This window comes from Vigna radiata, chromosome 7 (genome assembly GCF_000741045.1).
Source record: "Vigna radiata var. radiata cultivar VC1973A chromosome 7, Vradiata_ver6, whole genome shotgun sequence".
Classification (NCBI taxonomy): Eukaryota; Viridiplantae; Streptophyta; class Magnoliopsida; order Fabales; family Fabaceae; genus Vigna; species Vigna radiata.
In genome coordinates this window covers 43,881,324-43,906,790 of record NC_028357.1, presented here as the reverse complement: position 1 = coordinate 43,906,790, position 25,467 = coordinate 43,881,324, and the positions used below count along the sequence as shown (strand labels likewise).

The following is a 25,467-nucleotide window of genomic DNA, read 5'->3' as shown; positions in this document are numbered from 1 at the left end:
AATTAAATTAAAAAATATTAAATCTGAAAAAAAAATATTAAGAAAGTTGAAATATGTGAAATTCGAATTCAAATAAATAAAAGTAATATAATAAATTTAAGAATGTAAATAAAAAATGGGTGATAGTTTTGGCTATTATAAATCCTGTTTGAGTTTAAGTTGTGGACTTTAACTTGTATTAACAAGATTTTAATTTTTTCAATCGAACTCCTGTGACTAGAATTGTGTGACACCCTTTTATATATATATATATATATATATATATATATATATATATATATATATAATTACTCGGAGACTATCGTCCACTTCTTAATGACTATTGTCTTTGCTCCTTTGAATATCAAGAAAACGAAGAAGAAATAAAATATATGAATGAAAAGTATATTGCTTGTTTAGAAAATAAAATGTAAATAAAGTTTTTCAATTGAAAAAATAGGATGAAAATACATACTATTTGATTAAAGGATAATGATATTTAGACAACATTTTTTTACAACATTTGAACATTGATTACGTGTCAATCTGTGATTGGTCAAAAATTACTCCACAATCAATAATAATACATTATTGTGGAGTAAATTTTGACCAATCATAGATTGACACGTAATCAATGTTAAATGTTGTCAAAAAAATGTTGTCTAAATATCATTATACTTAATTAAATGAAGATAGAGTAAAAGTTAACTTTTCAATGTTTTTTTTTTTTTAAATCATTATATTAAGATTAAATCTGGCAAGTAAAATTGTTAATTGTTATTTTCGATATTAGTTTTCATTAAAAGTACATTACTCTAGTTATTTTATTTATTTATTACTATCGTGAACATGGACTGATGTGAAAAACGTAGATAGATAAAAGAAAACATGAAACTCAAACGACCTAACCCAATTATCGAATTATGCTTACATAGTGTTATATTGAGTCAGCTTGTTTAATTTTTATTAAGAAAAGAAAGTCATTTTTCAATAAAACATATTCGAAATCGGCTAGTAGATTTTGTTAAAAAAAAAATTAATTCTTTTAAGACTTAGTATTATTTTTAAAATTGGTTTTAAAATAACTAAAGTATATACTAGTATAAAATTCGATTCTTTAAAATAATAAAACTTACAATTGTGTGAATATTTTAAAAAATATCATAAATGTCATTTTGTAAATATTTGCATTATTACAAAATTTGGTTTTACGAAAAATCGAAGCCTATTTTTAATCTAGGGTTAAATTTCTAAAAGTTACTTTTCTGTGAAAATATTGTATTATATTATTTTGAATGCAGCACATTTGTATTTTTTTAATTATAAACAATTTTACTTTAATAAAAAAACACATATTAAATTAATTATGACATTAACCGATTTAAAACATAACATTAAACTTATAATTAATCTAATATATATCATTTTTTTTAAATATATGTAAATATTTTATCGATTATAACATTAACCGATTTAATAATCCTTTTATAAAATATTTTTTTAACTTTTTTAGTTAAAAATATGTGATCAATTATTTTAGAATGATCTAATAATTAAATATATTATATCGGTTTTACAGCCAATTAATACATTAGTGTATATTAAATTAAATCCAAAACCAATTTAATATGCATTCCATAACAAATTTAATATGTATTCTTTTTACTCATGGTTAAAGTTTATGTATTACTTCAAACATGAAACCAATTTTTTTTATTCTGTATTTGATTCGAAAACCAAACTAAAATATAAAAAATAACATGTAAAAACCTTTGAGTGAACTAATGAATTTTCTTAAAAGAATAATAATTAATTACAATTTTTAATATATTTAAGTAAATTTACTTAAAAAAGTAAAAGGGATAACCAAATAGTTTTTTTTCTTTTGTAAAAAAGCATTTCCGAGTTGTTTATATAAAAAATAATACATGAGAATAAAAACAAAGAATTTTTTGTAAAATCATTCTCAAAATTACGTAAGCTTTTAGCATTTTTTTTTCTTTTAGTTAATCTTATTTTTTTTCTCACTTGTAATTAAAAAGTATAAAATTCTAAAATAATAAAATAAATATCAAATTTTATTTAAACAAGAACCATTTGAAATTATAAATAAAATCGAATTTGCACATCGTTCTTTCCATTTAAAGAGTCTTTCAGAGCTAAATCTCTCATTGATATTCTTAGAACAAAACAAGAAATTATTGAAATTATTAATTTTTTCTTACGAGAATCACAGTCTTTTTATCTGAAAAGCATATATTGAAATATGGTAAGAGCAATTTGATGAAGAAATATAGAAAAAGTAGAATAATTTGGTGTGTTGTTTTGAGTAATGATGAGGCATTATACGGTTGAGTGCATGAATTTAGGTTTTGCTTGAAATTAAGAGCGCACAGAGAAAGAATATAAAAACGGAACGTCAACTTGCATAGTGTAATAATGAGCTACCAACTTCAAAAACATTCTTCACTAATGTCCAAATCACAAAGTCAAAAAAATAAATAAATAAAAACAAAATCATTCTATTTATTTTTTTTATTTTATTATTATTATTATTTGAATGATACATATATTGTAGTCCAAAATATATATATATTTTATTTTATTTTTTTTTAAATTTTATACAAATTTAAAATTTACTTTCACATCGAATTTTAATATATTTTGGTTTTTAAATTTTAAAAATAAATTGTTAAATTTAATCGTGTAAAATTTGTTGACGTGTCAATCATATTTTAAGTTGACGTTTGACTTTTTATTTATTTTTTATATAATTTTACATTTAAAAATTTTAAGTTTAAAAAATGTCAAATAAAAAACGGTTAAATAAAAAATAATAATTACTTGAAGAGTAAAATTAATCAAATAATTAATTTAGTTTTAAAAAAACTTTAAATAAAATGTGTATACTAAAAAGTATAATTTCTTTGTAAATAGATTTTATTAATTTTTGGATGATTTTATAATTAAAAAATGACTCAATTTTTAAAAAATGGTTAAATAGAAAAAATGGTTAAATTTAATAAAGAATACTTGTTTAAAGAGTAAAATTAATAAAATAATTATTTTACTTTAAAAAAGAGTTTATTTAAAAGACAAAATTAGAAAATAAATATACATAAATAGAGGAATCTGTTTATATAGATATAGATATAGATATAGATAGATAGATATATAAGTGTTGAGATACCTACGATAAATCAAACTCTAACATGGGATAATATTTATCTAAAAAATATATTTATTGAAAACAAATTAATTTCTCTTCATGTTATTGTATATTAAATAAGGAATCAAATTATTCTAAAAATTATATATTTTTTTATTATCTTTTAACTCATTTTTCTTATAAAGGTCTGGGTTACATTTTAGAATTATTATAAAAATATGAAGGGTTAGAGAAAAAGTTATATATATATATATATATATATATATATATATATATATATATATATATATATATATATATATAACTGTAATAATAATAAAGTTTGAACTCATTTAAAAAGACTTAAATATACCTTGTGCATGTTTTTATCATAAAATAAACAGAGTTACCTATTCTAGTTTAGAAAATTTATAAGCCTGGTGTAATCTTAACTTTTTAAAATCGCTTTTTTTCCTTAATGAAATCCATGTGCCTAACAGATTTATTATATCATCATGTTTAAATATATAGAGAAAAATCTAAGTTAAAGGCAATTATTATTTTTAATATATTTGGTTCTTAGGGCATTTAGTAGAAGGAAATGTTATTTTGATTATTGATGATGCAGATGAATAAAATAGTGGATATTTTGAAAGAGTCAACCTTAATTTAAGGTAGTGGTAAAGGAAAAGTCAACCCACTATAGAATGTGAAATCCAACAAGAAATGCAACTAATTACATTATATTTATTTTTACAATAAGTTAGTGAATGGAGAAATTTGTTGATTCGTGTATAGTGCAGCACTTCACTTTCATCCAACCATAGAGTCTTTCACCTATTTGATTCAGCTACCAATGTGGCAGACATCCATCCTCTAAATCAAACCCTGTTTCAGAATGCATCTGGTGGACAACAACTACACACATATTTACCTACATTCTTTTACAAAACAAATTACTTATTATTCATTTACTATTATCTTTATTTATTGCCTTTCTTGGATCACTAGTACAATTAAAGTTAATGTTAAAAATTATTAATGAATTAATTCTATTTGAAATGTTACCACCAATTTAATAAAACATATAAATTATTTAGTTGTTATCAGAAGTTATAATGAAAATCAATTTGACCAAGGTTCATTTTTAAAAGGAATTATGATTTCTATCTGACTATGTTTTTTCATAATAAATATAAAATAACGTGAGAAAAGAAAAGAAGGTAATATGATTAAAAAACATATTTTTATTGGATTTCTATTTGATGTTAATATGATTTATGTATATTAACGTGCGAGAATGATCAAGCCTAATATTTAAGATATTATGTTTAGTTATGAGTTGGTTGAAAAATTTTCCATTTGATCGAAAAGGAAGTCAGAAGTTCTCTTTAAGAGTGTGTTTACTTCGGAGAGAAATGATCTGAGAAAGAGTGAGTAAATGAATTTGAGAATGAATTTGTTGGTGACTGAGAATAAATTTGAAAATAAAATTTGTAAAAATAATATTGGATTTGACAGATGTAACAAAAAAAAATTAAAAATTATCAAAATATCCCTAATTATTAAAGTAATATAGAATGATGATAATAATAATGATAATAATAATAATAACAATAATAATAATTATTATTATTATAAGAAAAAATTAATTATGAAGAGATATAACCTTCTTCTCCAGTTTTGTTTTAAACCATGCAAACATGACAAACAAGAAATTGAAATTTAATAATGGAGATTATGAATTGTGGCAAGAGTATATAGGAGAATAGCTCATCAATCCCTACAAATCATGCCTCTTATGGGATGATTGAAAAAAGTTTGAATCTCGCGTTCACTCGTTCTCTTTTTTTTCAATAATTAATTTAAACGAACATGAAGTTTAGTTTCAATCCGTCCACGCAAATGTGTGTGAATATTATTTTCCTCAGCAATAAACAAAGCTTAAGTGAATAACCTTGACTTGGGAATGAATTGTGATTATCTAGTATATGGTTTGTCTTGGTGACCGGCTCAAACAAGTATAATGATCCTATACCGAAAGTCTTCCTGACAATAGGTATTCAGGTAAGTGAGTTTTGTTAAGATGAACGACGGTTGGAAAGGACTACTCATGGTTATGGTTGGTTGGAAATGCTTCCGCTGGAGGGGAGTGTACTTATGTGGAAGGGACTCACCCTTGAGGGAGAGATTGTTGGGAATCCAAATGCGAGTCTAAGTCCCACATTAGAAAGAAATGAGAAAGTAGAACACCTTATAAATATGAAAGACTCATTAATTCATTGCCTTAAAGTTTTAGGTAAAGAGTGGTGTTAATCCTATATGGTTTGATTCTGATGTTATTGGTGTTTGGGTAACCCACAAGTAACCTTCTCGATAGACCCAACAATGCAGAAATTATTTTATTACATGCCTTCTCTTGACATAAAAAGTTTTATTGACTAACTTATCTATAAGTTTGTTTATCTTCAATCCAAAAAAAAACATTTTTTTTATGAAATATAAATGAAGTTCAATCCAAATTATTAATAATATAACTTAAAAATAATAAATTTGGTGAGTCAACTAGATTTACTAAAAATTCAACTGAGTAAATTGAGTTCTTAATGGATCGAATTCAAAATTGAACCTTTCAAAATTTCAATTTTTTTAAACTCAATCCAACTCAAACGTTTGATGGTCTAGTTGATCTGACAACACTACTTCTGCTAGTATTTGGCAACTAAATATTTTAATACATGATTATTAAAAAATATAAAATGCTACGATTTATAACAATTATATATATATATATATATATATATATATATATATATATATATATATATATATATATATATATATATATATATATATTTTTGAAACCAACCATTCATGTTGAATTTTATTAGTAGTTAAAGTGACTAAAATTTTAATGTTATTTGATTTTATCAATTTTATTATGTTTGAATTGATTGACAAGTTAATTTTATTATGTGAATTATTTAAAATATTATGATTTTAACAAAATATATAAATCTATTGGTTATTAAGAAAAAATATAATAAAAATAAAATAAAGATAAAATAAAAACTGGCTTGATGGACTTTGATTTACTAAAAGTATTAGGATTATGTTATAAATTGAAAGAAGGAGGTTAAAGAATAGAGATTGAAGAACCCATTTTTATTAGATCTTTTATGAATCTAGGTTAATATCATATTGTGTGTAAGAATCATAAATCTTAAAACCCCATAGAGTAGTTTTCATAAATGAATTACCACCATAAAAAAATTATAAATGAATTTACAACTCAAAGTTATTTTTAATTAATTAACATAATAATAATATTTATAAAGAAATTATATAAAAAAATATCTAGAAAGCTATTTAATCACTAATTGATATGTAGAACAAAATTTACTAATATTTGCCATAAAAAATTTTAAACAATTATAGATTTTAATTAATTTATAGTTGAACATAAAGAGTTGAAGGTATCTTGCAAAGAGTCTTCTTTCATTTCACGAATTTCTACTATCCGATACTTGTTTTCTGAACATCCTCTCTCTTCTATCAAATATGTTTTATGTAAAAATGAAGTCAAAACACAATTAAAATAATATTTATAAAGGTATTTAATTGATCATGGGTTCTCATCTTGATGGACCACGATTATGGGCTCATTGACCCACAGACTTAATGACCATCTTACTATGGTTATGTGCAACTATTTTGTATTAAGTTACTTAACATGTTGATGCTTTCGACATATAAATATAGGAATCGGTAGGCAAAACTCAACTCTAACAAAAAATGCACTTATCAGTGGATGACACCTAATTTTTTATTTGAAAAACACAATACTCAATACTCGATACCAAGTGTACATTAGTATCCTGTTAATGTTTGGTGAAGTAATCATATTGAGATTATAATTGATAGACTTGAAGGATCCTCATCCACATATAATATAATAATATAAAAAGTTTTGTTTTTAGTTATTTATTAAAAAAAAAAAAACTAAGAATTATAGCGATTGTGGAGATCACAGAGATAATCAATAATGTGGTATTTGTCGTTTTATTTTGGATAAAGATCGTATTGCTTTTTCTGAATTGTTTGCATGTGATAGCGGATAGGCATGTTTATTATGGGATGGTTGTTGAATGGGTTTATAGATATTAATCACAGTGGACTGAGTGCTACTTCCACATAAATGGAAGACATAAAAAGTTATCAACATTACCAAGTCAACTCCCACATTCTCCATTTTCATATTTTTAGAGATAATATATCAATTTTTTCATTTCCTGTTACAATCCATATAAATAATTTAAATTAAATTGAAGTGAAAACAGTAATATATATTTATAAATTAGAGCGAATATTTAAGTTTATTATTATTGATCCACCTTTGTTTTTTTAGAAACCTACTTCGTCCATAGTTCATGAGTTATAATAAATATATAACTCAAGATGAGAAGTTTTGTTACTTATGAAGAAATATATATTGGAGTACGTTTACTATAAAATTTCTGCATAAAGGTATTTTGAATCAAATACAAAATGAAAAATCATCACATATGACCAGTATTAATATCTTATTATTTATTTGAGAGTTGACACAATTTAATGACACTTAATTTAAGAAAAAAGAATATATGTAAAAATTTACATATAAATTTATAAGACTAAAATGCTAATAAAAACTTGATGGATTAAGTTAATCTATAGACCATTTTCTAAAGTTAAAAATAAAAAAAAAATTACTTCAAAAATATTTATGCACAATTTTTTTTTACTAAACACAAATTCACAACAAATAAAATTAAAATTGAGTTAAACTAAAGTTAAATTAAATCTAACAAACACCTTCTCAAACTAGGTTCAAGTCTAACTCAACTTGGTCTTATGTGGGTCAAGTTGGACTCAACATGGTTTGAAAGAAGTTAGATTAGATTAAGACAAAGTTGGGTCGAGTACAGTTTCTAGTAAATCGGGTGAGGTTGAGACAAACCAAACTCTTATTAAGTTAAATTTGATTGAACTCACATTGGTCATGCCAAGTTGCATTTAGGTTATGTCAAGTTAGACAAGAACTAAGTTTGTGTGAGTCAATCCTGAGTTAATATGGACAGGACATGAATGACAACGATTAGGTTAAGTATGTCTATACACTACTTAAAAGAATTAAATCAATTATTTGTTAGGTATCCATTAAAAATGCTTTTATATATATATATAATCAATCAAATTATTTAAAAACAAATCTTTAAAATACGAAGTTAAATAAATAATAATAATTTTTAAATAGAATTTCAGTTCAATAAAATATAATGTAAATAAGTCTGGTCAAATAAAAAATATAAAATTTAAATAAGTTACGCCAAAATATAAATTAAGAAAAATTACAAAATAACTTCAATTTCATAGGTTTAAATAAAATGATGAAAATACATGAAGTTAAGTTTTAAATCATTATTCCATAATTAATATTTTTCTCTCTAGCATATTTATTTTGATTAAATGAATTAAAGAAAATTATTCATATAAAATAACTAATAATTATTAGTAAGTAATGGTCAAAACCATGATATATGTACTCATCTCATTAAGCGATAATTTAATACACATACTCATTACTCATGATTTTCCATTAAGGATATCCTTTTACTATTCATCACATATTTTACCTACAAACGTACAATCTTTTCTACTATCCCTATGATAAGCTTAGACAAAACCCAAGTCAACCAGGTTGAGTTTATTAAGGCTTAACTTAGATTGATGGAATTAACTTCTTGTTAATTCAAGTTGAATTTAACTTAATTAAATTTTAACTTAATAAAATATAAATTAAATTTTAAAAGTTTTTCATTTATTAAATTAATAAAAAACATAACAACTCCTTTTAAAAATTTGTAACCGTCACGTTTAGAACTACACAGTCTGCATCCCATGCACTCAATTAAGAAGAGTGATTTCCTTTTGCACCCTTTCTTTCCTTTTCCACGCACATTAATATTGAAATTTTCTAATTTGCCTCTGATTTAAAGTTTTTATGCATTGTATTACTCATAATTTGTTCATTGCAAAGAACTTCGAAATAAAAAATAAAAATCATAACAATAACGTGGAGGTTAATTTTGACTTTTTAATTGAAAATCTAAAAGTCAACAATATTTTCAAATTACACAATTTGAATGTTTTTATACACATGAAATAGACTTTCTTATAAAGTAACTTCCTAATTGTATAACTTCCTAATTCTAGGTTCATAATTCACAAGCTATTTTTTTCATAAAAAGAAATTTTTAATAATAATGCAACGAACGTGTCTTTCAAATTACACAATCCAAAGTACATTGTTGAAATATAATCCTAAAGTAGATGGAAAACAATTATAAAAACGGGGTGAGGGAGTTTTATCTTGCACAATGTACACAGGAAGTTGTGGAGGAAACTATGGGAGTGCAAAAAGTAATTCTCTTAGTAAGTGTGTGAGATCCTAATCCAGGATCCATTAGCTTTTGGGCTACATGATTTCCCATAAAGCCCAGCCCAGTTTGGGCTGTCCATAAATGTTGCTGTCTGTGAATGCAATGCAGGTTTAGATATCCCGATTCATTCTCATAACATGGTTTACGCAGCAGTAAAATCTGACAAAATCGACACTGATGTCCTTACCAAAGCGAGGGAAGCTTGTTACAAGGTCTCTTTTTTTTTTTTTTTCCTTTTCATGCAAATGTGTCTCTGCAATTTCTCTCTATCTCTCTCTGTCTCGAACACTTGTTGAATTGTTTGTGTTTTTGAACAAGGTTCGTGATGCTTTCTATGCCTGCTTGGAAAATGAATCCGACAAGAAGCCCACAGAGATTGCATCTGTGGGCTTGTTATATCCCCTAGAATGCAAACAGTGCAGGAATGAATACGTCAAACAGTGTCGATCTTCCTGGGTAATAGAGCCCCTTCTTCAATTATGGTGCTGAATTGGTAAAAATCAATGCTTTCTAAATTGGGTATGTTAATCGTGTTACAGGTGAAACATTTCGATAGGCAATACTGCCAGAACAAGAGGGTCCAGACACTTTTGGATGACAAAGGTTCCACAAGAGGTCCGTTCATGCCCTCACCCTTACAATTTTAAATCCAATACTTGATTTCTATCAATTATTCACGTATAAGTAGTAGTGATAATGGGTCATGTTTCTTTCCCCGATAGCTTTGCATGATTCTTTGGGTGTATATTCGTTGTGTGATAAAGGAGTTATATTTGTATACATGTCTGTGTTTTCTCCTTTTGTGTTCTTACTATTCATGCTGGCTTGAATGAACTTCCTTCTCTTTTTTAATACCAATTAGTGGTTGGAACAAGTATCTGTATCTAGGAGTTACAAGTCTTGGTGCTATTTGCACTAGACTGGAGAATACTATCATTGTTTATTCATGTTGGCAGGGGTGTAAAACTATACGGATCACCTTGGCCCTTGTCTAAAAGAAGTGTTTTCAGTTCTTGAGGGATGTTCAAGCTCTTGGTTTGAGAGTCGTTATTTGAGAAATTTACAGTTCCCTCTCCTTGGCATGGTTTGTGTGTTGTAAAGTTATTGTAGAAGTTTGTGGCTAATTGGGTATCTATGCAGCATTGGTCAAAACTCAAAAGAATAAATGAAGTGACACACATCTGGCTTATTCTTTTCTGCAACATTGTTCATAGTCCCTTTATGCATTTAACATGGCAAATGGAGAACCCAAGGATCCTTTTGGGATTTTACACTATGAATGCATTAAATATATGTACTTCTTTTCTGTTGTGGTGAAACTGATATTTAAGCTCTGATTGGTAATGTGGTACTGGACAATTGTTATAGTGAGGAATTTACCATTATATCTTCTGTTTCTCTTTTTTAATATTAGAAGAAAAAAACATGGGTAACTGATCAAATTCAGATACTGGTCTGTTATAATGTCTGTACTCCTAAAGCCATCCCTTCAAGGATGGTTTCCTATTAGGATTAACCATCATCTAAGTGTTAGAGGTACGCCAAATTGCGTTAGTTGCATCAAAGATTCGTCCATGGGTGTTTGGAGTGCTTTGGTGTAAAAGTTGCATTAGAGGTTTATTCATATGAGTATAGTTGCACCCTCATAGTGTGAGTGCTCAAATGTAGAAATTATAACAATTGGAGTATATTCTTTTGGATCTAAATCCATGTTATTGAGGATAAAGTTATGCAATTAACAACAAGAAAGGACATTTGTTGCAAACCCTGTTTGATATCTGTGCCTATCAAAAGCACTTGTGTAACTGTTGTATAAGTCTCATCTAAAGCTCTCTAAGCATCCTTAAAAGGTTAATGCAAGATTCAGAAAGAAATAGTCAATAATTAGCTGTGTGTAATATATTGGTGAGACATCTTTTATTTCTATTTTTTTTCATAGTTGTATTACTTCATACTAATTCCATCTTTAATCAGTACAATCTTCAGAAATTAGTTCTGGTTTAGGAAAATCACTTTGTAACCATAAAACCATGCTTACAAATAGTTAATTCCATTCTGAAGTATCTAATTTGATACTCTGTTCTTTCTGTGACATGTAAGTAGTTAAAAAACTACTAATAACTATATGTTGCTCTGATTTGTCATTTCTAATTATGCACTGCAAAATGGGATAAATATTTTGTATTTAAAATTTAGCCAATAAAAGGGAGCCTTAGTTTATAATGACAAAATGACAATGTTTGAATTTATAAATTATAAGTAATATGGATTAAATTGTTTTTGCAGGATATTTTTTTGTTTTCTTCCATTACATATGTATCTCCTTTTTATTTACAAATAAATTATTTTCAAACAAATTCTATGTGGCAAAAATTATCTACCCGCATTATCCAGTGAAGGGAGAATTAAAACTCATAATAAAGAAATTCTTATATGATAAGGAGATTATAGGAGATATGTCCAACTCCATCCATTTCTGATTTTTCACATTTAAGTCTCACAATTCAAACTCATCATGCAAAGCTAATCTACTGCAAAGGGTATATTTTCCATGACTTGTCTGAATTTGATTTTGAAAGAATTTAGTTAAAATAAAGTAGTTATTTAGAAATGATACTTTAAAACTTTGTTAGAAATGATGAAAGTAGGTTATCTTGAGGTGTGTGTATATATAATTTAATGATCTAACAAAATGAAGGCTGGCCCATTTTCATTTACTCAACTTGATTATAACTAAGTACTGTTAATATTCTTTTAAGCTTTAAAATTAATAACAACGTTAGATTTAGAGAGCTTATTGGTCTTCTGTAAAATGTTAGAAATGGCTAGATATTTTAAGCTGAACTCTAATATATCTAAAGTGGATTAAGATGATGAGAAAATAAAATTTAATAGTAAAAAATTACTAAAATAAAATATTTCATAATTAATATTCAGAGAAAACAGATAGCTAACAATCTCTAGAGTATGAGTATGTTATTACTTGCATCTTTTATTTGTTTACATCAATAATAAGGTTATCATTAAAAAACAAACACCAACATGAAGATAAGTTAATTTGCAAAAGAATCATGATATATCAATTTCATGTTGTATTAATGTACAAAGTATTCCAAACAATTATAAATCCATAGTGACACAATTAGGACCAAAAAATATTCTAAACATAATTTATTTAGATTTATGCAATTGGTCTAACACTATAATATAAGCACAGGTAAAATCCTTAAATTATAGAATGATATTTCAAAACCGGTTCAAATTTATCAAATCCCCAAATCTCCTTTTTTTTTAGAGTCAATTTACCATAACTTAATAGAAAAGGAATCCCCAATCCTAGGACTACTTATAGGAGCTTCTTTCACTTTTCATGTTAATTTTTTAAAATTACAAAATCAGGCTTAGGAAAAAAACATCTTAAAGATGAATTTAAGAGAATAAGTGAATTATAATTAAAGTTAATACTATTACTTAAGCAGGTGTAAATTAATTGTTGCAGATTTCCTTTATGAGGGATCTCAAATTAGAATGTTGAAATACAGCTGTGCTGAAACCTATTTAAAAAAATATTATTAATTAAAAAAAATTAAAAAAAGTTTCAACATTCAAATCTGTTAAAACTTCTGGCATAGATAATAAATAAGCACATCATTATGAATGCAATTCCACTGTTATTGATAAGAAGAGATATTTAATAAACTTCTTAACAAGAATCTTTAAGATATTATTTAATAAGAGCATTATAATTAACTGTTTGAAAACAAGAACTATAGGAAATTTTTTAATGAACGTAGTTAGACAATAGTAATATTATTATTATTATTATTGTAGTTAAAGATAGAAAAGGGTGAGTAAACGTGGAAAGCATACGGAGTGTGAAATAATAAAGTAATTTGATTTGTTGTAGGTGGGTGTCAGGGGATAAAATAAGTTGGTGGCCACTGTCAAGGACCAGTTTGTTCATGATGATATTTTGATAATTTTTTTATAACTATCATTTTATTGGTTTATTTGAATTTACGTTTAAAAAATATTTAAAATAAATTAATCACTGTTAGTTAAAAAAGTATTGGTAAAAAGATTTTTTTCTTGTTTGAGATACTCAATAAAACTACACACAACAATTGGATAAACATGAGAATACAAAAAGAAAAAAAAAATTATAGAGCAGAAGAAACTTTTTCAACGCATCTACGTTACATTCAACCATTTCTACTTCTCACCATATAAAACTCATTATCATATATATGTATTGAATGATCGTTGAGTTAGTCTAAGATCGAACAATCAACAAAATCAGAAGTATCTATTTAAATATCTTGTAATCAAGTGTAGGATCCATCCTTAAACAATAATTAAAATCGATGATGGTTAAATTAAATCCAAACATGATCATTATTAGGTAGGTTTAGATTAAGTCAGGGTTAATTTGAAATTTATTTTAAAATTTATAAATATACATTTGAGGTAATGAGGTAAGTTTGTTAAATTTATTATGTATTTATTGTTGAGTTTGTTAAATCTTTACTAATTTTAGTACTGAGTATTTTTATAGATAATCTTTCTACTCTTGACTGAACGAATTGAAGGATGAAGTATGATACGAACAAATATTCATGGTAAGCAATGTTAGAGTAATTTTTTGTCTTTAGATTTAGTTGTGCACCTTTCACCCACAAGTTTATATTTCCATTTTTGTTCCACCACTCATATATGGCTAGTATTCGGAAGTGCTTTTATTATATAAAAACAAAACAGCTAACTTTTTCTAGTGAAAATGAAACTTTTTTTTTTCACTTTTAACTATAAAAAACTCGATTCACTATTATTTTATCCTAACTGTTGTATTATGATGAAATTAGCAGTTTGTAAGAGGAGGCACTAAACTTTGCAATTGGCAAACAACACAATTGTCAAACTGTGCAACCTATTATTGGCTTGGGTTTTCGATATTTTATTTATATAAGATTCGGTTTTACTTTATATTCGAGTCAGCCCTACCAGTTATACAAACTTTGCTTTATTTTTTGTATTTTTTTATAATCACTTTTACATATATCGAACGTGATTAAATCAAATGACGATAGCAAAGCTTAACTTTAAAATTGACCTAATAGTTGATATAAACCTAATTGGTGACGTGGCCACGTTTTGGTCGTAAAAAGAAAAGTATTTGATCTGATCCGTGACTGTTTCTAAAAGTTAGTTATGGTATGTGAGAACTCAAGTAAAACATTAGAAAATTTGTTTTGAAAGAGAGAAAAAAAGAAATGTTAATTATTTTTAGTGAATTTTTCTATTTCTTTTCATTTTTTTTATTAAATAAGACAGTATTTAAGACCCCTTTGATGGAAAGATAAGGCAAATGCAGGAAAGTGGTATGAAAGAGAGAAAAGAAAAAGTGTAAAAAAAAAATTAACAAACTGGTTGCGAAATAAATAAATAAAGTAAAAGAAAAAGAGGCGAAAAATACAAAGAAATGAGATAGGATAGGATGGATGGAAAGTGTATGAGCATGAAAGTTAGCGTGTGGGTAGGAAAGTCAAGCTAAAAACGACGTCGTGAAGGACAGCCTTTCCTGGACTTTACAAAATCCACGTCATTTGGTTTGTTCAGGTGGTGGTGGTCACGTCGTTTGGTATAGTGTTTGACTTGAAAGTCAACGAAACGGCGTGATCAGGACTTTGAAACGGAGGCGGTGTCTTTGACGAGGCCGTTACTGAGAGTGGATGAGTGGAGGGTGAGAGCGGATATTCCGGGAGAGGAGGGCCCATCAGCGTTGTTGGTGAAAGGGTTTCTGGTGTGACACGTGGCTTTGGAGATGGCAGTGGCCAGGGAAATCGGCATAAGGCAGAGACCTTTCCCCTGCAGGTACTGCATGGCGGATCCCATGTCTTCCTCCATGAGCTTGGCCACCTGTTGCTCCGTCGTGGTGAGGGTGTCGTTTGAAGAAGCATGGTTGCCGTTTGAGTTTCCGTTGGTGTTGTTGCGTTTTGGTTGAACGCAGTCAGCGCCTCCCTGCAGTGCAAAGACGACACCATGTGATGTGAGAGAGAGAAAAAGAAAGAGGAATCTGCGAAAGTAGCCACGCGTGCTGCTTTTGGATTGTCGTTTTGTGGTGATTGATTGATTGATTGATGGATAATAAGCCAAAGGCAACACAAAAAGACTACTCATACTCACTCCGACAATATTTTATGGGTGCTACCTCTGCCCTTCTATTTCTTCTTATGGAATTCCTCCCATGTTTTTTTTATTATCTTCCTCATTTTCTTGTCTCCTCCTTTTTTATTTTTCTTTTTCTTTAATAATACCCAAATTCACAACAGACAAACATTGAAGGGGAAAGGAGAAAAAACAATCTTTTAATTGCCACATAGTTGTTGTGATAATCAAAGTGGAAAAAATGGTGTAAAGATGGACTTGTCTACCTCAGAAGATATATCAGCAACAAGGGGTGCCACAGCCGCTGCACCTCCCAATCTGCTCATGCTTAAAACCTGTGTAATTCAATTTAACATGACTTTTCAACTCAAATATTCCATAACATTGTTATACTTTCTAGTTTTAATTATATCTAATAAACATAACACAGATTTTTATTTTATTTTTAAATTTTGTAATTAAAGAAGAAACGAGTTGAATGAAAAATTATGAGAAAAAAGTTGGTCGACAAACAGTGTGTCTGCACAGCAACTCATTGAACATCCAGCTAACTTATTTTGTAAAGTTGTATACATGTGTTTCACTAAAACATTTATTTAATTATATCATAGCCTTCACTTTATTATCTTTTTCTGCTTCCTTCTATTGAGATATGAAAATAAAAATTAAACACATAAGATAACATACAGATGTAAGACAAAGAAAATGAAAATTATTTGACACAATATATAATAATTTTCTATTCATTAAGAAAACGTGCAGACAGAGGGAATCTAACCTTGACTTGGAGCTGGAGGAACTTCACATAATCGATGATCTCATCCAACATGGAAGCCTTATCAGTCTGTCAATTCATGAACATAGCACTTTTTTTTTATTAACAAGGAAACTATATTTGCTTGTATAACTTACATATTACACTTTTTTAAAGTAAAGTGAGACAGACATGAAATGAGAAAAATAATTTAGGAAGTCTGTATGATAAAAGGAATCAGAGAAAAGGGAGTGTACTGTAAAAAGACAGTGCAGGACTCCTTTTACCAAGGATTGATCCTTGTATTGGATGGTGCAATGCTGCATATATAGTACTATTATTATTATTATTTTTATATATTGTTCATGTGTTGCGTCTAGTCCCTTCATTCTTCATACAGATAACAACAAAACCAGAAATCCCACTTGCTGCAAGTACCAAACCTTAGTGCTCGCCAGCTTCATATTTCAGGCACGCACGGAAAGATATATATAATGGGAATGTGTTGCCGCTACAATACATACCAAAACTACTGGGCACTTGAAAAGTGCTTAATTTAATTATTGCTCATTATACTCCCCAATTAATCAACAAAGGACAACATAATTAAGTTTAACATTACTTCAATTAATCAACTGATATTTACCTTGTTGGCGTTGGGAACCAGTTCCTGCAGGGCCTTCATTCGCTCTGCTATTCTCTCCCTCCGTAACTGCCACACACAACAAAATTGACAACCAGCTTCAGAACAACAAAAGTAAGACAATGGCCATATCTCCTCACCAATGGAACCAAACGTCAAAAGATCAAAAATCAAAACGATTTTGTCCTATTCCGCCGTTTCCAATGATTTGTTTTTCAATTTTACAAAACAGAAAAAATTGTACTGCTACGTATAAAAAGTGTATGATTCAAAGGAACAGGCCACATGAAATCAACGATGGGGCTCAACGTCGAAACACGTTTTCGCGAAGCCAGAGAAACGTACCCTTTCCGCGATGCTGTGTGGGTCGGTGGCTTGACCTCTCCTCGCTCTAATCCTCTGCTTCGGCTGCCCGGAACCACCGCCACCACCAGTAGCCGGAGCCGAAGCTCCAAAACTCTGCCCCTTGAAATTCCAAGCACAAACAAAATCAGAATTGGTTCACAACATAAAAACAGTGTCATATTTAATTTTAACAAAAGAAGAAGAAAGAAAATGAAAACCTGTTGAGGAAGTTGAAAATGGTGAGTTTGGTTGGATGGTTGGGCGGCGCCTTGGAGAGAGGCGGAGAAGGCGTTGTAGAGAGGTTGAACAGAAGAAGGGTCAGCATTCTGAGAAAGAAAGAAAAAAAAAAGAATTAAGCCGAAAATCAGAGTAATGAGAAGAGAAAAAGGTTTGGGGTGGTTAAATGAAGAAAGTAGTAACTGGAGCAGGAGATTTGAAGGAGGAGGCGTGAACGACGTCGTTAAGAGAGGAGACAGGCATTTGGAGGAGGGGGGAATTGGCAGCGGCGGAGGAGAGGAGGAGTTGATGGTGGTGTTGGAGCATGAGAGCGGAGGCTTTGTCATCGGTGATCTGGTGGTTACGAAACTTGGAGGCCAAGTTGGCCTGTTCGAGGTCGTAGGGGAAAACGACGTTGTTTTCCGGCGTGGTTTCGTCGGAATTAGGGTCCCATAAGGGGTTGTGTTTGGGGTCGAGTGTCCATGGAGAAGACGAAGGAAGGTTGGAGAGCATTTGCTTGAGGAAATCCTCGTTTGAAGTTGCATCAAAGTGAATCTGTTGCTGATTGTTACCACCATTGTTAAAGAGAGAGTTATTGTTAGCGCCTTGCATTTCTCTACTACAAGGTTGCATGAGATTTTTAGACCAGAAAGAAAGAAGACAAGAGAAGAAAAGAGCCTTTCAACACAAGAGTGACCGAAAGACAGTGCTACCTTTTAAATACGTACCTCACCACCAACCTCTACTGTTATTATTATTATTATTATTATTTATTTTCTTTTTCATTTCCCTCAAAACCGTTGCGTTTCACCTGCGACTTGCCCGTCAAGTTTCTTAATATCTCTAATTTCATTTTTCTTTAAAATTTAATGTTAATCATCTATAACTGATTTTAATTTATACAATGTAGTAATATTTGGTCTCCGGTGCTTCTTATAACTGAATAAAGGACACAGCCTGTTTCTGAAACCGTTACACGCGTCCAAGGTACGACTTTTTCTCAGACAAAGAATAATAATAGAACATAGTAAGAGACGTGAACTAACGTTGTTTTGTTTTTGATGAAAATAAATAAAAATGTTAGTTTAATCTGTGTGTTCGTAACAGATAAATGTTTATCATTTCTGTTTTTTATTTTTTATACGAATTTCATATTAACACCATATAAAGTAGAAAAACTTAGATGTATAAGAATCTAATCTGTTGATTCAAATCATACATAAAAATTTTTTAATTTATTCCCAAGAGGTGTGACATAACATGAATTGAAAGTAGCAATGGTCATTAGGTGATGTCAACAAAGTCGAAATCCCTTGATATAAGTTCAAATTTGAAGAGAATAAAATCTGAGCATTCTAGTTTTGTAGATGATGAAAAGCAAAGAGTTTAAACCCACAGGATTAGAAAGTTATAGATAGAGAAAAGGGTTATTCTTAAGTGAGACAACAGAAACCTGAAAAAACATAGAATGTTGATATGTTATACTAGACATGAATAAATCTTTATTAAAGTTAGCTTCGTAATGGCAAAAGAAAGTTGTAGGTATATGTCCTTCTCCTGTACCAATCACATCCCCAAATCCCTTCAGATCATACCACTCTCTTTACACCTCAATCTCCACTTAACAAGTAATATCTGTCGAAGTTTGTAGGATTTGGGCTCAAGCCTGGTCCATAATCACGAAAAGCCCAATTTTGTGTTGTGCATGGTTACCTTTTCTTTAGATAATAATGAATTTTAAGAAAAATCTGTATAAAATATTTTTCTAATTTCTCTGAATGTTATGATTTACCTTTAATTCATTTGATGGATGAAAAAGTGATATCCAGAATTTGGAGTTGCATTTCGTGCAGTAACAAAAGTGGGATTGTGAGAAAATAATTGGGGAAGAAATGGAAAGAGAAGCAGAGTTATTTCTCCTGAATTCACTGATTTAACATTAAACTTTTAACAGGAATTGATTACATAATGATGACAAGGTAGAAGACAATAATTGATATTGGTATGATGCTAAAGATGAGTATGAGAAGCGGTCACATGAAGTAGAGGTATGTGACCCATCAATCAAACTCATTATTCATCTCTATGATTCACGGCTGCAAAACAGAACCAGATGCCAAACTCACACAGTTTGAACGTTCACCATGATTTACGAGACTCACTATAAATTGTTTTTCTGCCACGCAAATGAATTACTATAACAGGACTAGCCCATGGTGTAGGAAGGGCTGGGTAAGTTGATCACAGTGGTTTTAACCTTGGTCATCATGTTTATGCTGTTGGTAATCCCTTGAGATCCAATGCCACTGTCCTTTATACCCTGTCAGACAGTATTTTTTTTGTTAATAATGGCTCTCACATTTGGATAAACAATTTCATAAGTTCTATATTTTGGAAATAGCAATTGTGAATTATGAGACTTTGGTTCGTTTTTGACTGGGTTCACCTGAAAGGGAAAATGGTCTGGTCCACGAGCTGGGGCAGAATTTATCTGAACCGTTCCTGTTTCCATTGCATCACTGATCAATATTGCTTTGTTTACATCCTTTGTGAAGACACATCCCTGCACAGGTTCAATTTGTTGATGAATGTTACGTCTATCATAACAAAGCATTGTATAAAGGGCTAGTGATGTGCAAGTTTGAGGGCTGTAATTTTCTTACCTGAAGTCCAAAGTTGCTGGCATTACAATGATGGATTCCTTCTTCAACTGAATTGATCCTAATTACTGGCAAAACTGGTCCAAATGGCTCTTCCCATGCAATTCTCATGTCTGGCCTCACATGGTCCAGTAGCAAAGGCCAAATGAGATTGCCTTCTCTTTTGTACTCCTGGCAGAATGTTGCTCCTTTCTCCTTAGCATCCAAGACCAGGCCTTCAATGTAGTTGGCTGATGATTCTGACACAACTGGAGTGATATCACTGTCATCCTCTGGTGGTCCGACGGTTAGTTTTGCCACATTAGCCTTCACTTTCTCAACCAAAGCATCGGCAACAGACTCTATTACCAGGACAACCTTCACAGCAGTGCACCTCTGCCCACTTTTGTTGAAAAAATATGGAATTATAATTCAAGTCAAATTCCTTAAGAATGTGATTTTGTTTGTTGTTGAATTATATCTGACATATACCATAAGAAAAGCCCGTGATGCTGGAATTCTAACCATTTAGCATTCATCTCATGTGGAAGAATACACTGATATTAGAAGCAATACCTCACAAACTCTATATATTTCGCTGAAAGATAGAAAACAAGGATGCATCATGCATGCAAAGTGTGGACGAGGAAGTTTGTTTGTCTATATTAATATTATTAGCTCGCAGTTCTACCAAATCAGTGCATTAGAGGAAGGAACCCTTGTCACAGAAGTACTAATACAGTTGTGACGTTACCTGTATGAAAAACCTCCCTTTATAATGTTTATTGCAACCAAATCCAGGTCAGCATCCTCAAGGACAATGCAGGCATCTTTTCCTCCCAACTCCATTTGCAGAGGAATCATGCCTGCCTTCTTTGAAATTCCAATGCCAGTATCTCCACCGGTGAAGCTGGCAAACCATAGTCACAAGTCAGTGGAGGAAAAATTACTAGCACATGGAAATTGAGGATGTGTGGTATGATACTATCACAGCGTCATCCAAAGGGGAGCAAATTGTCACCTTATACAGTTCACTCCTGGATGCATTGTCAGGAAGTCTCCAATTTCTGAGCCTTTGCCAGTGACACAGTTGATTAGGCCTTTGGGAAAACCAGCCAAGTGAAAGCAGTGAATCATGTGCAGACCAGAAACGGCTCCCTGAAATGGATCATTAAACAAACATTAGAAGGAGCAACAAAGGAAAGAAGGGAAGAAACTAAGGAAATAAACATCCTGGAATGGAATGGTTGTTGCTGTGATCTGTTTAACTGCTACAACACACTTAACGCTGGCATAGCACTTTTTGTGACATGAGCTAGTTGTTACTTTGAGAGTGTGTATCGAACTAGTAGTTTCCCTCTGGAGGGTTTCACAATGAAGGATATAATTACCTGAGTTGGAGGCTTGAGCACAATGGAGTTTCCAGCAATCAGTGCAGGAGCAATTTTGGAGACAGCAAGATTGACAGGGTAGTTAAATGGTGGAATGGCTAAAATCACTCCAAGTGGAATCTGAAAATCAAATGAAACTTTCTTAGATCACATCAAAAACCAAATCTAAAAAGCATGAGGATACTTGGCTACTCACCTCATCGCGATCATTCAGTTTGCTAGTCATTAAAAGTTACTAAGTTAATGGAATCTGATGCAGATATTACACAAAATATGTACTCAGGGTTTTGATATTGAGTCTGTTTGTGAGTTAGCAAAAGTAATTTATTATATTGATTGTCCAGAAGTAGCTGACTGTGTCCAGGAATTACAGAAGAACGAACTTTTCCATGATAAAATATTTCTGGAATGACTATGGTCTGTGGTGTCCACTGTCCAGTAAGCAAGTTCTGCTTTATCAGTGTTATTTAAGTTGACCTCCCTCGATTTTTTGCACTAGTTATACGTAAACCATTTCTTGATCTATAAATTTTTCTTACACGTGGACATCTTGAAAGAAAAGAACTTTGGAGATGAACGAAGAACTTGATTCCTCCAGTTTATTTTAAAAGATAAAGTGATCTACCCTTGACCTGATTATTTTTGTCCTTTCTCCACCAATACATGTTATACACGAGTGTAGGAAAGCATGTCTTGTCTCTCTGAAATTACTGTTTATTGCATCAATACCATATTTCTAAAGCACCCATTCTTCATGGGTCTTTTTGCTTATAATGTCCCTACTCCATCACCCCCTTTAAATGTGAGAATTGTTTAATCCATTCTCTTTGATATTTCACCCTGAACAAAATCTTTTATGTTAAAATGAAAGCTTCAATGCAAAAATGTATGGCAAGCCAGTAACAAGTGAATTTTGACCTGTGAAGTCTTTTGTGTTAAAATTGATGTTTGAAAGAAGTGTTGAGATAAACCTTGGATGTGAGGCAATATTTGGTCCTTTCATTTCCAGGAAAGCTATCCGACACCAAGAACTTTCCCTCTCCCAGAATCCTCACTCCTTCTTCAGCAGTGTAAGAAATCAGATCACCAGATCTTACAACCTTCAAGGAAATACAAAACCAGTTATCTCCATCCTTCCAAGTAATAGTCCAGAACAATAATTCAACTTGTTTCACATAACCCGTGACACGATATGCACCTCTGTAACAGCATCTTTGGCTGGCTTTGCTATTTCTTTCACCAGACACTCTGCAATTGGAGCCTTGTGCTCTTTAAGGATAGCAGCTGCCTTGTGAAGAAGTTCAGCCCGCTTCCACAGTGGGGTCTTTGCCCATAATTTTTGTGCAGATTTTGCCAAGTCCATGACCTTATTAACCTCCTCTTGTGAACAAGCTGCATGAACACCATTTTAGAGCTCATTTTAAAGCTTATTTTATAGTTTACCACACACCCTTAACTTCACTTACTGTAAAAGTAAACAAAAAGAAGAACCTTGCTTTCAATATTTAGTTTGGTTACACATAACAACAACTTGAGCCTTAAAAACACCAAATTTAGCAACAGAAACTGCTTTCTCCTCACTAATTCTGGAGTCACAAATTTTATAGTAAAAATTACACATTAATTGTTTCGATACTAACTTTCACTGACATCTAAAATTATAATTCTCAAGTTTCTAGCAACATCCACAAGAAATTGACTAAAATAAAGGGCTTCGTATCCAAGAAGAAGGGAAATCAGTGACGAGCCAAGTGCTAATATATGAGATTATTTAGGTGATTTACCTTGAACTTTGTATTGAGTCTTTCTTGTAGTGGGGTTGATGATGGCAACAGTTTTCCCAGAAGAAGCTGTCTTCCACTCCCCATCGGCATAGTACTTGTACACATCTCCATCCAAAATCTCTGCAAAGACACCAGTCCCGGCAGCCATGTTAGAAAAGGTATGCAGGTGAAATGCAAAAGTCCGAAGTAAGAGAAGTTCTTATAACGGCGTGATGAAGAGGAAGAAGAGATTTGAAGGTTAGGAGGAGTGTCTGGTGTAGTATGGTTGGTCTGGTTTTTCTTTTTTTTTTTTTCTGGTGATGGTTTGGTGTTGTGTGACAACATGCGTCGTATATGTAAGGAGAAGGTGAGCCACGCATGGTTTTGTCGTACATGTCCTTTGTCATTGGGACAAACAAGAATTGGTTAGGTGTATGGTTCTGAGATTGCCAAGTGTGGTTTGATTATCTTAATCACCTTGTCCTCTCTCTCTTTAAACTCTCATAATTTAGTCGTAATTAGCATCTCATCATGGCGTGGCAATGGCGAGTATTCAAACTTAGTATCTCCTTTTTTCTTGGAGGAAGAGAGAGACAGATAACATCACAGTTGTTGTGAGAGTAAGAAAGCGCTACTACTGCAGCAGAAACAATACCAATAATACAAAAACTTTCTAAAAATAAATTGTAGTCTTTAAGTATTTATTTTCTGATAGAAAAGAAAAGACACGTGGCATGAATGGATATACTTGCCAATTACGTGGCATGCTACCATTCACTTATCTCATGCATTATGAAAAAGTTAGAAAAATTTATGGTAAGTTAAAACAGCTATCACACAAAAAAGTGGTGGGGATGAAGTGAAATCATTGGTGTTGTCGACGTTTTTAATTCCACATGTGAAATATGTTGTTTGTAGACTTAGGTGGTTGGCATTTGAGTAGATTTACAAGTTTTTCTTATGAATTTTAAACTTAATTTAATCTCATTATCTTTGATTAAGTGTTAATGTATTCAGAATGGAAAATAAAACGAAAAATTCAGTTTTGAGACAGTGAACAATGACACCTTTCACTGCAGAACATGAAGTGTTCAACGTAGATCGCATGCATTTGACGTATTGTGCAGGAATAGATGATGATCCCAACACAAGTATATTTTCACTCTTCTTTGTTGGCACCTTATTCAGAACTAAACTGTTCCCACTTTTGAAGCTGATGCATGATGTCCATGAAGACATCATGTTAAAGGGAAAATCAGAAAATTGTTGAAAGAAGGTGATTCGTTCATTCATTCGAAATTGTTACAGTAAAGTTGTTAATTATACAATAGAAACAGTCATTAGAATGAGCTAAAATTTAGGAGATAAACAAGGGCATTCATTAATCTAAGACAATGGAAACTTTCCTAAGAAATTACTTACACATGCCCTAAATCAGGCGACAAACATTACAACTTTCTTAATAACAGGAAATTACACGTGTACTTTTACATATATTATATTTATTTGAAAACACATTTTATAAGTAAAATAATCATAAAAAAAAAGTTAACTTTGTATTTGTAAAAAAAAAACAAAATTTAATGAAAAATAATATCAAATAAATGTAAAAAAAGTTTATGTCAAAATATCATTACTGTTTATTTTTTTTATCATGTCACAAGATTTGATAATTTAACTTTTATCGTTTTTGTTTATGTTGTTATAATATTGCAATTGATATATACAATGTTTTTTATCAAATATCTTCTGATATTCTCTGCAATTTCATTCAAATATAAAACAAATAATCAAAACTGAAATACTACAGAGGTATAACTCCTTTTACCAATTTTTTTTTTTTTACTTGTTTCATACTTATTCATTACCTTTTTTGCTGAATTGATTGAGAGTTACATATGTTATAGAAAAAAATTAATGTTCATATAAATCTGCAAGTTTT

At 30.3% G+C, this 25,467-nt stretch overlaps 3 protein-coding genes across 7 annotated transcripts; 1 reads left to right on the top strand and 2 right to left on the bottom strand.

Annotated features, from left to right (window-relative positions):
- The first annotated feature begins 9,696 nt into the window (after positions 1-9,696).
- Positions 9,697-15,130, top strand: LOC106767577 (cytochrome c oxidase assembly factor 6 homolog). 4 transcript variants are annotated; one of them, XM_022783830.1, is made up of 5 exons: positions 9,697-9,821; positions 9,928-10,065; positions 10,149-10,224; positions 14,165-14,228; positions 14,475-15,130. In XM_022783830.1, the coding sequence occupies exons 1-4, from the start codon at positions 9,747-9,749 to the stop codon at positions 14,185-14,187; spliced, it is 312 nt and encodes a 103-aa protein (XP_022639551.1). In that variant the 5' UTR covers positions 9,697-9,746; the 3' UTR covers positions 14,188-14,228; positions 14,475-15,130. The 4 variants fall into 4 exon arrangements, with proteins under 4 accessions (XP_022639551.1, XP_022639552.1, XP_022639550.1 ...); XM_022783831.1 differs by having other exon boundaries at positions 14,472-15,130; XM_022783829.1 differs by lacking the exons at positions 14,165-14,228; positions 14,475-15,130 and adding an exon at positions 10,750-10,908.
- LOC106765571 (transcription factor bHLH82) lies at positions 15,014-18,438 on the bottom strand. 2 transcript variants are annotated; one of them, XM_014650248.2, is made up of 7 exons: positions 17,937-18,438; positions 17,735-17,842; positions 17,517-17,630; positions 17,175-17,240; positions 16,553-16,618; positions 16,041-16,109; positions 15,014-15,627 (listed from the first exon to the last, which is right to left on the bottom strand). In XM_014650248.2, exons 1-7 carry the CDS (start codon positions 18,363-18,365, stop codon positions 15,286-15,288), a joined length of 1,194 nt encoding a protein of 397 aa, XP_014505734.1. In that variant the 5' UTR covers positions 18,366-18,438; the 3' UTR covers positions 15,014-15,285. The 2 variants fall into 2 exon arrangements, with proteins under 2 accessions (XP_014505734.1, XP_014505733.1); XM_014650247.2 differs by having other exon boundaries at positions 17,517-17,636; positions 17,937-18,436.
- A 1,187-nt stretch (positions 18,439-19,625) lies between these two features.
- LOC106768525 (NADP-dependent glyceraldehyde-3-phosphate dehydrogenase) lies at positions 19,626-23,869 on the bottom strand. The gene is made up of 9 exons (XM_014653716.2): positions 23,547-23,869; positions 22,961-23,154; positions 22,734-22,862; positions 21,763-21,882; positions 21,393-21,529; positions 21,126-21,281; positions 20,396-20,774; positions 20,179-20,295; positions 19,626-20,052 (listed from the first exon to the last, which is right to left on the bottom strand). Exons 1-9 carry the CDS (start codon positions 23,692-23,694, stop codon positions 19,939-19,941), a joined length of 1,494 nt encoding a protein of 497 aa, XP_014509202.1. The 5' UTR covers positions 23,695-23,869; the 3' UTR covers positions 19,626-19,938.
- Between the last annotated feature and the right edge of the window lie 1,598 nt (positions 23,870-25,467).

Excerpts from the sequence above, each read along its gene's own strand:
- LOC106767577 (XM_022783829.1), top strand. The coding sequence starts at position 9,747 with ATGGTTTACGCAGCAGTAAAATCTGACAAAATCGACACTGATGTCCTT. Across the intron at positions 10,066-10,148 it reads AACAGTGTCGATCTTCCTGG|GTGAAACATTTCGATAGGCA; the intron begins GTAATAGAGCCC and ends ATCGTGTTACAG. Across the intron at positions 10,225-10,749 it reads TGACAAAGGTTCCACAAGAG|CATTGGTCAAAACTCAAAAG; the intron begins GTCCGTTCATGC and ends GTATCTATGCAG.
- LOC106765571 (XM_014650247.2), bottom strand. The coding sequence starts at position 18,365 with ATGCAACCTTGTAGTAGAGAAATGCAAGGCGCTAACAATAACTCTCTC. Across the intron at positions 17,843-17,936 it reads CCTTCAAATCTCCTGCTCCA|AATGCTGACCCTTCTTCTGT; the intron begins GTTACTACTTTC and ends TTTCTTTCTCAG. Across the intron at positions 16,619-17,174 it reads TGGTTCCCAACGCCAACAAG|ACTGATAAGGCTTCCATGTT; the intron begins GTAAATATCAGT and ends ATGAATTGACAG.
- LOC106768525 (XM_014653716.2), bottom strand. The coding sequence starts at position 23,694 with ATGGCTGCCGGGACTGGTGTCTTTGCAGAGATTTTGGATGGAGATGTG. Across the intron at positions 21,282-21,392 it reads CCAGGAGTGAACTGTATAAG|CTTCACCGGTGGAGATACTG; the intron begins GTGACAATTTGC and ends ATGGTTTGCCAG. Across the intron at positions 20,775-21,125 it reads AAGGGAGGTTTTTCATACAG|TGGGCAGAGGTGCACTGCTG; the intron begins GTAACGTCACAA and ends TTTCAACAAAAG.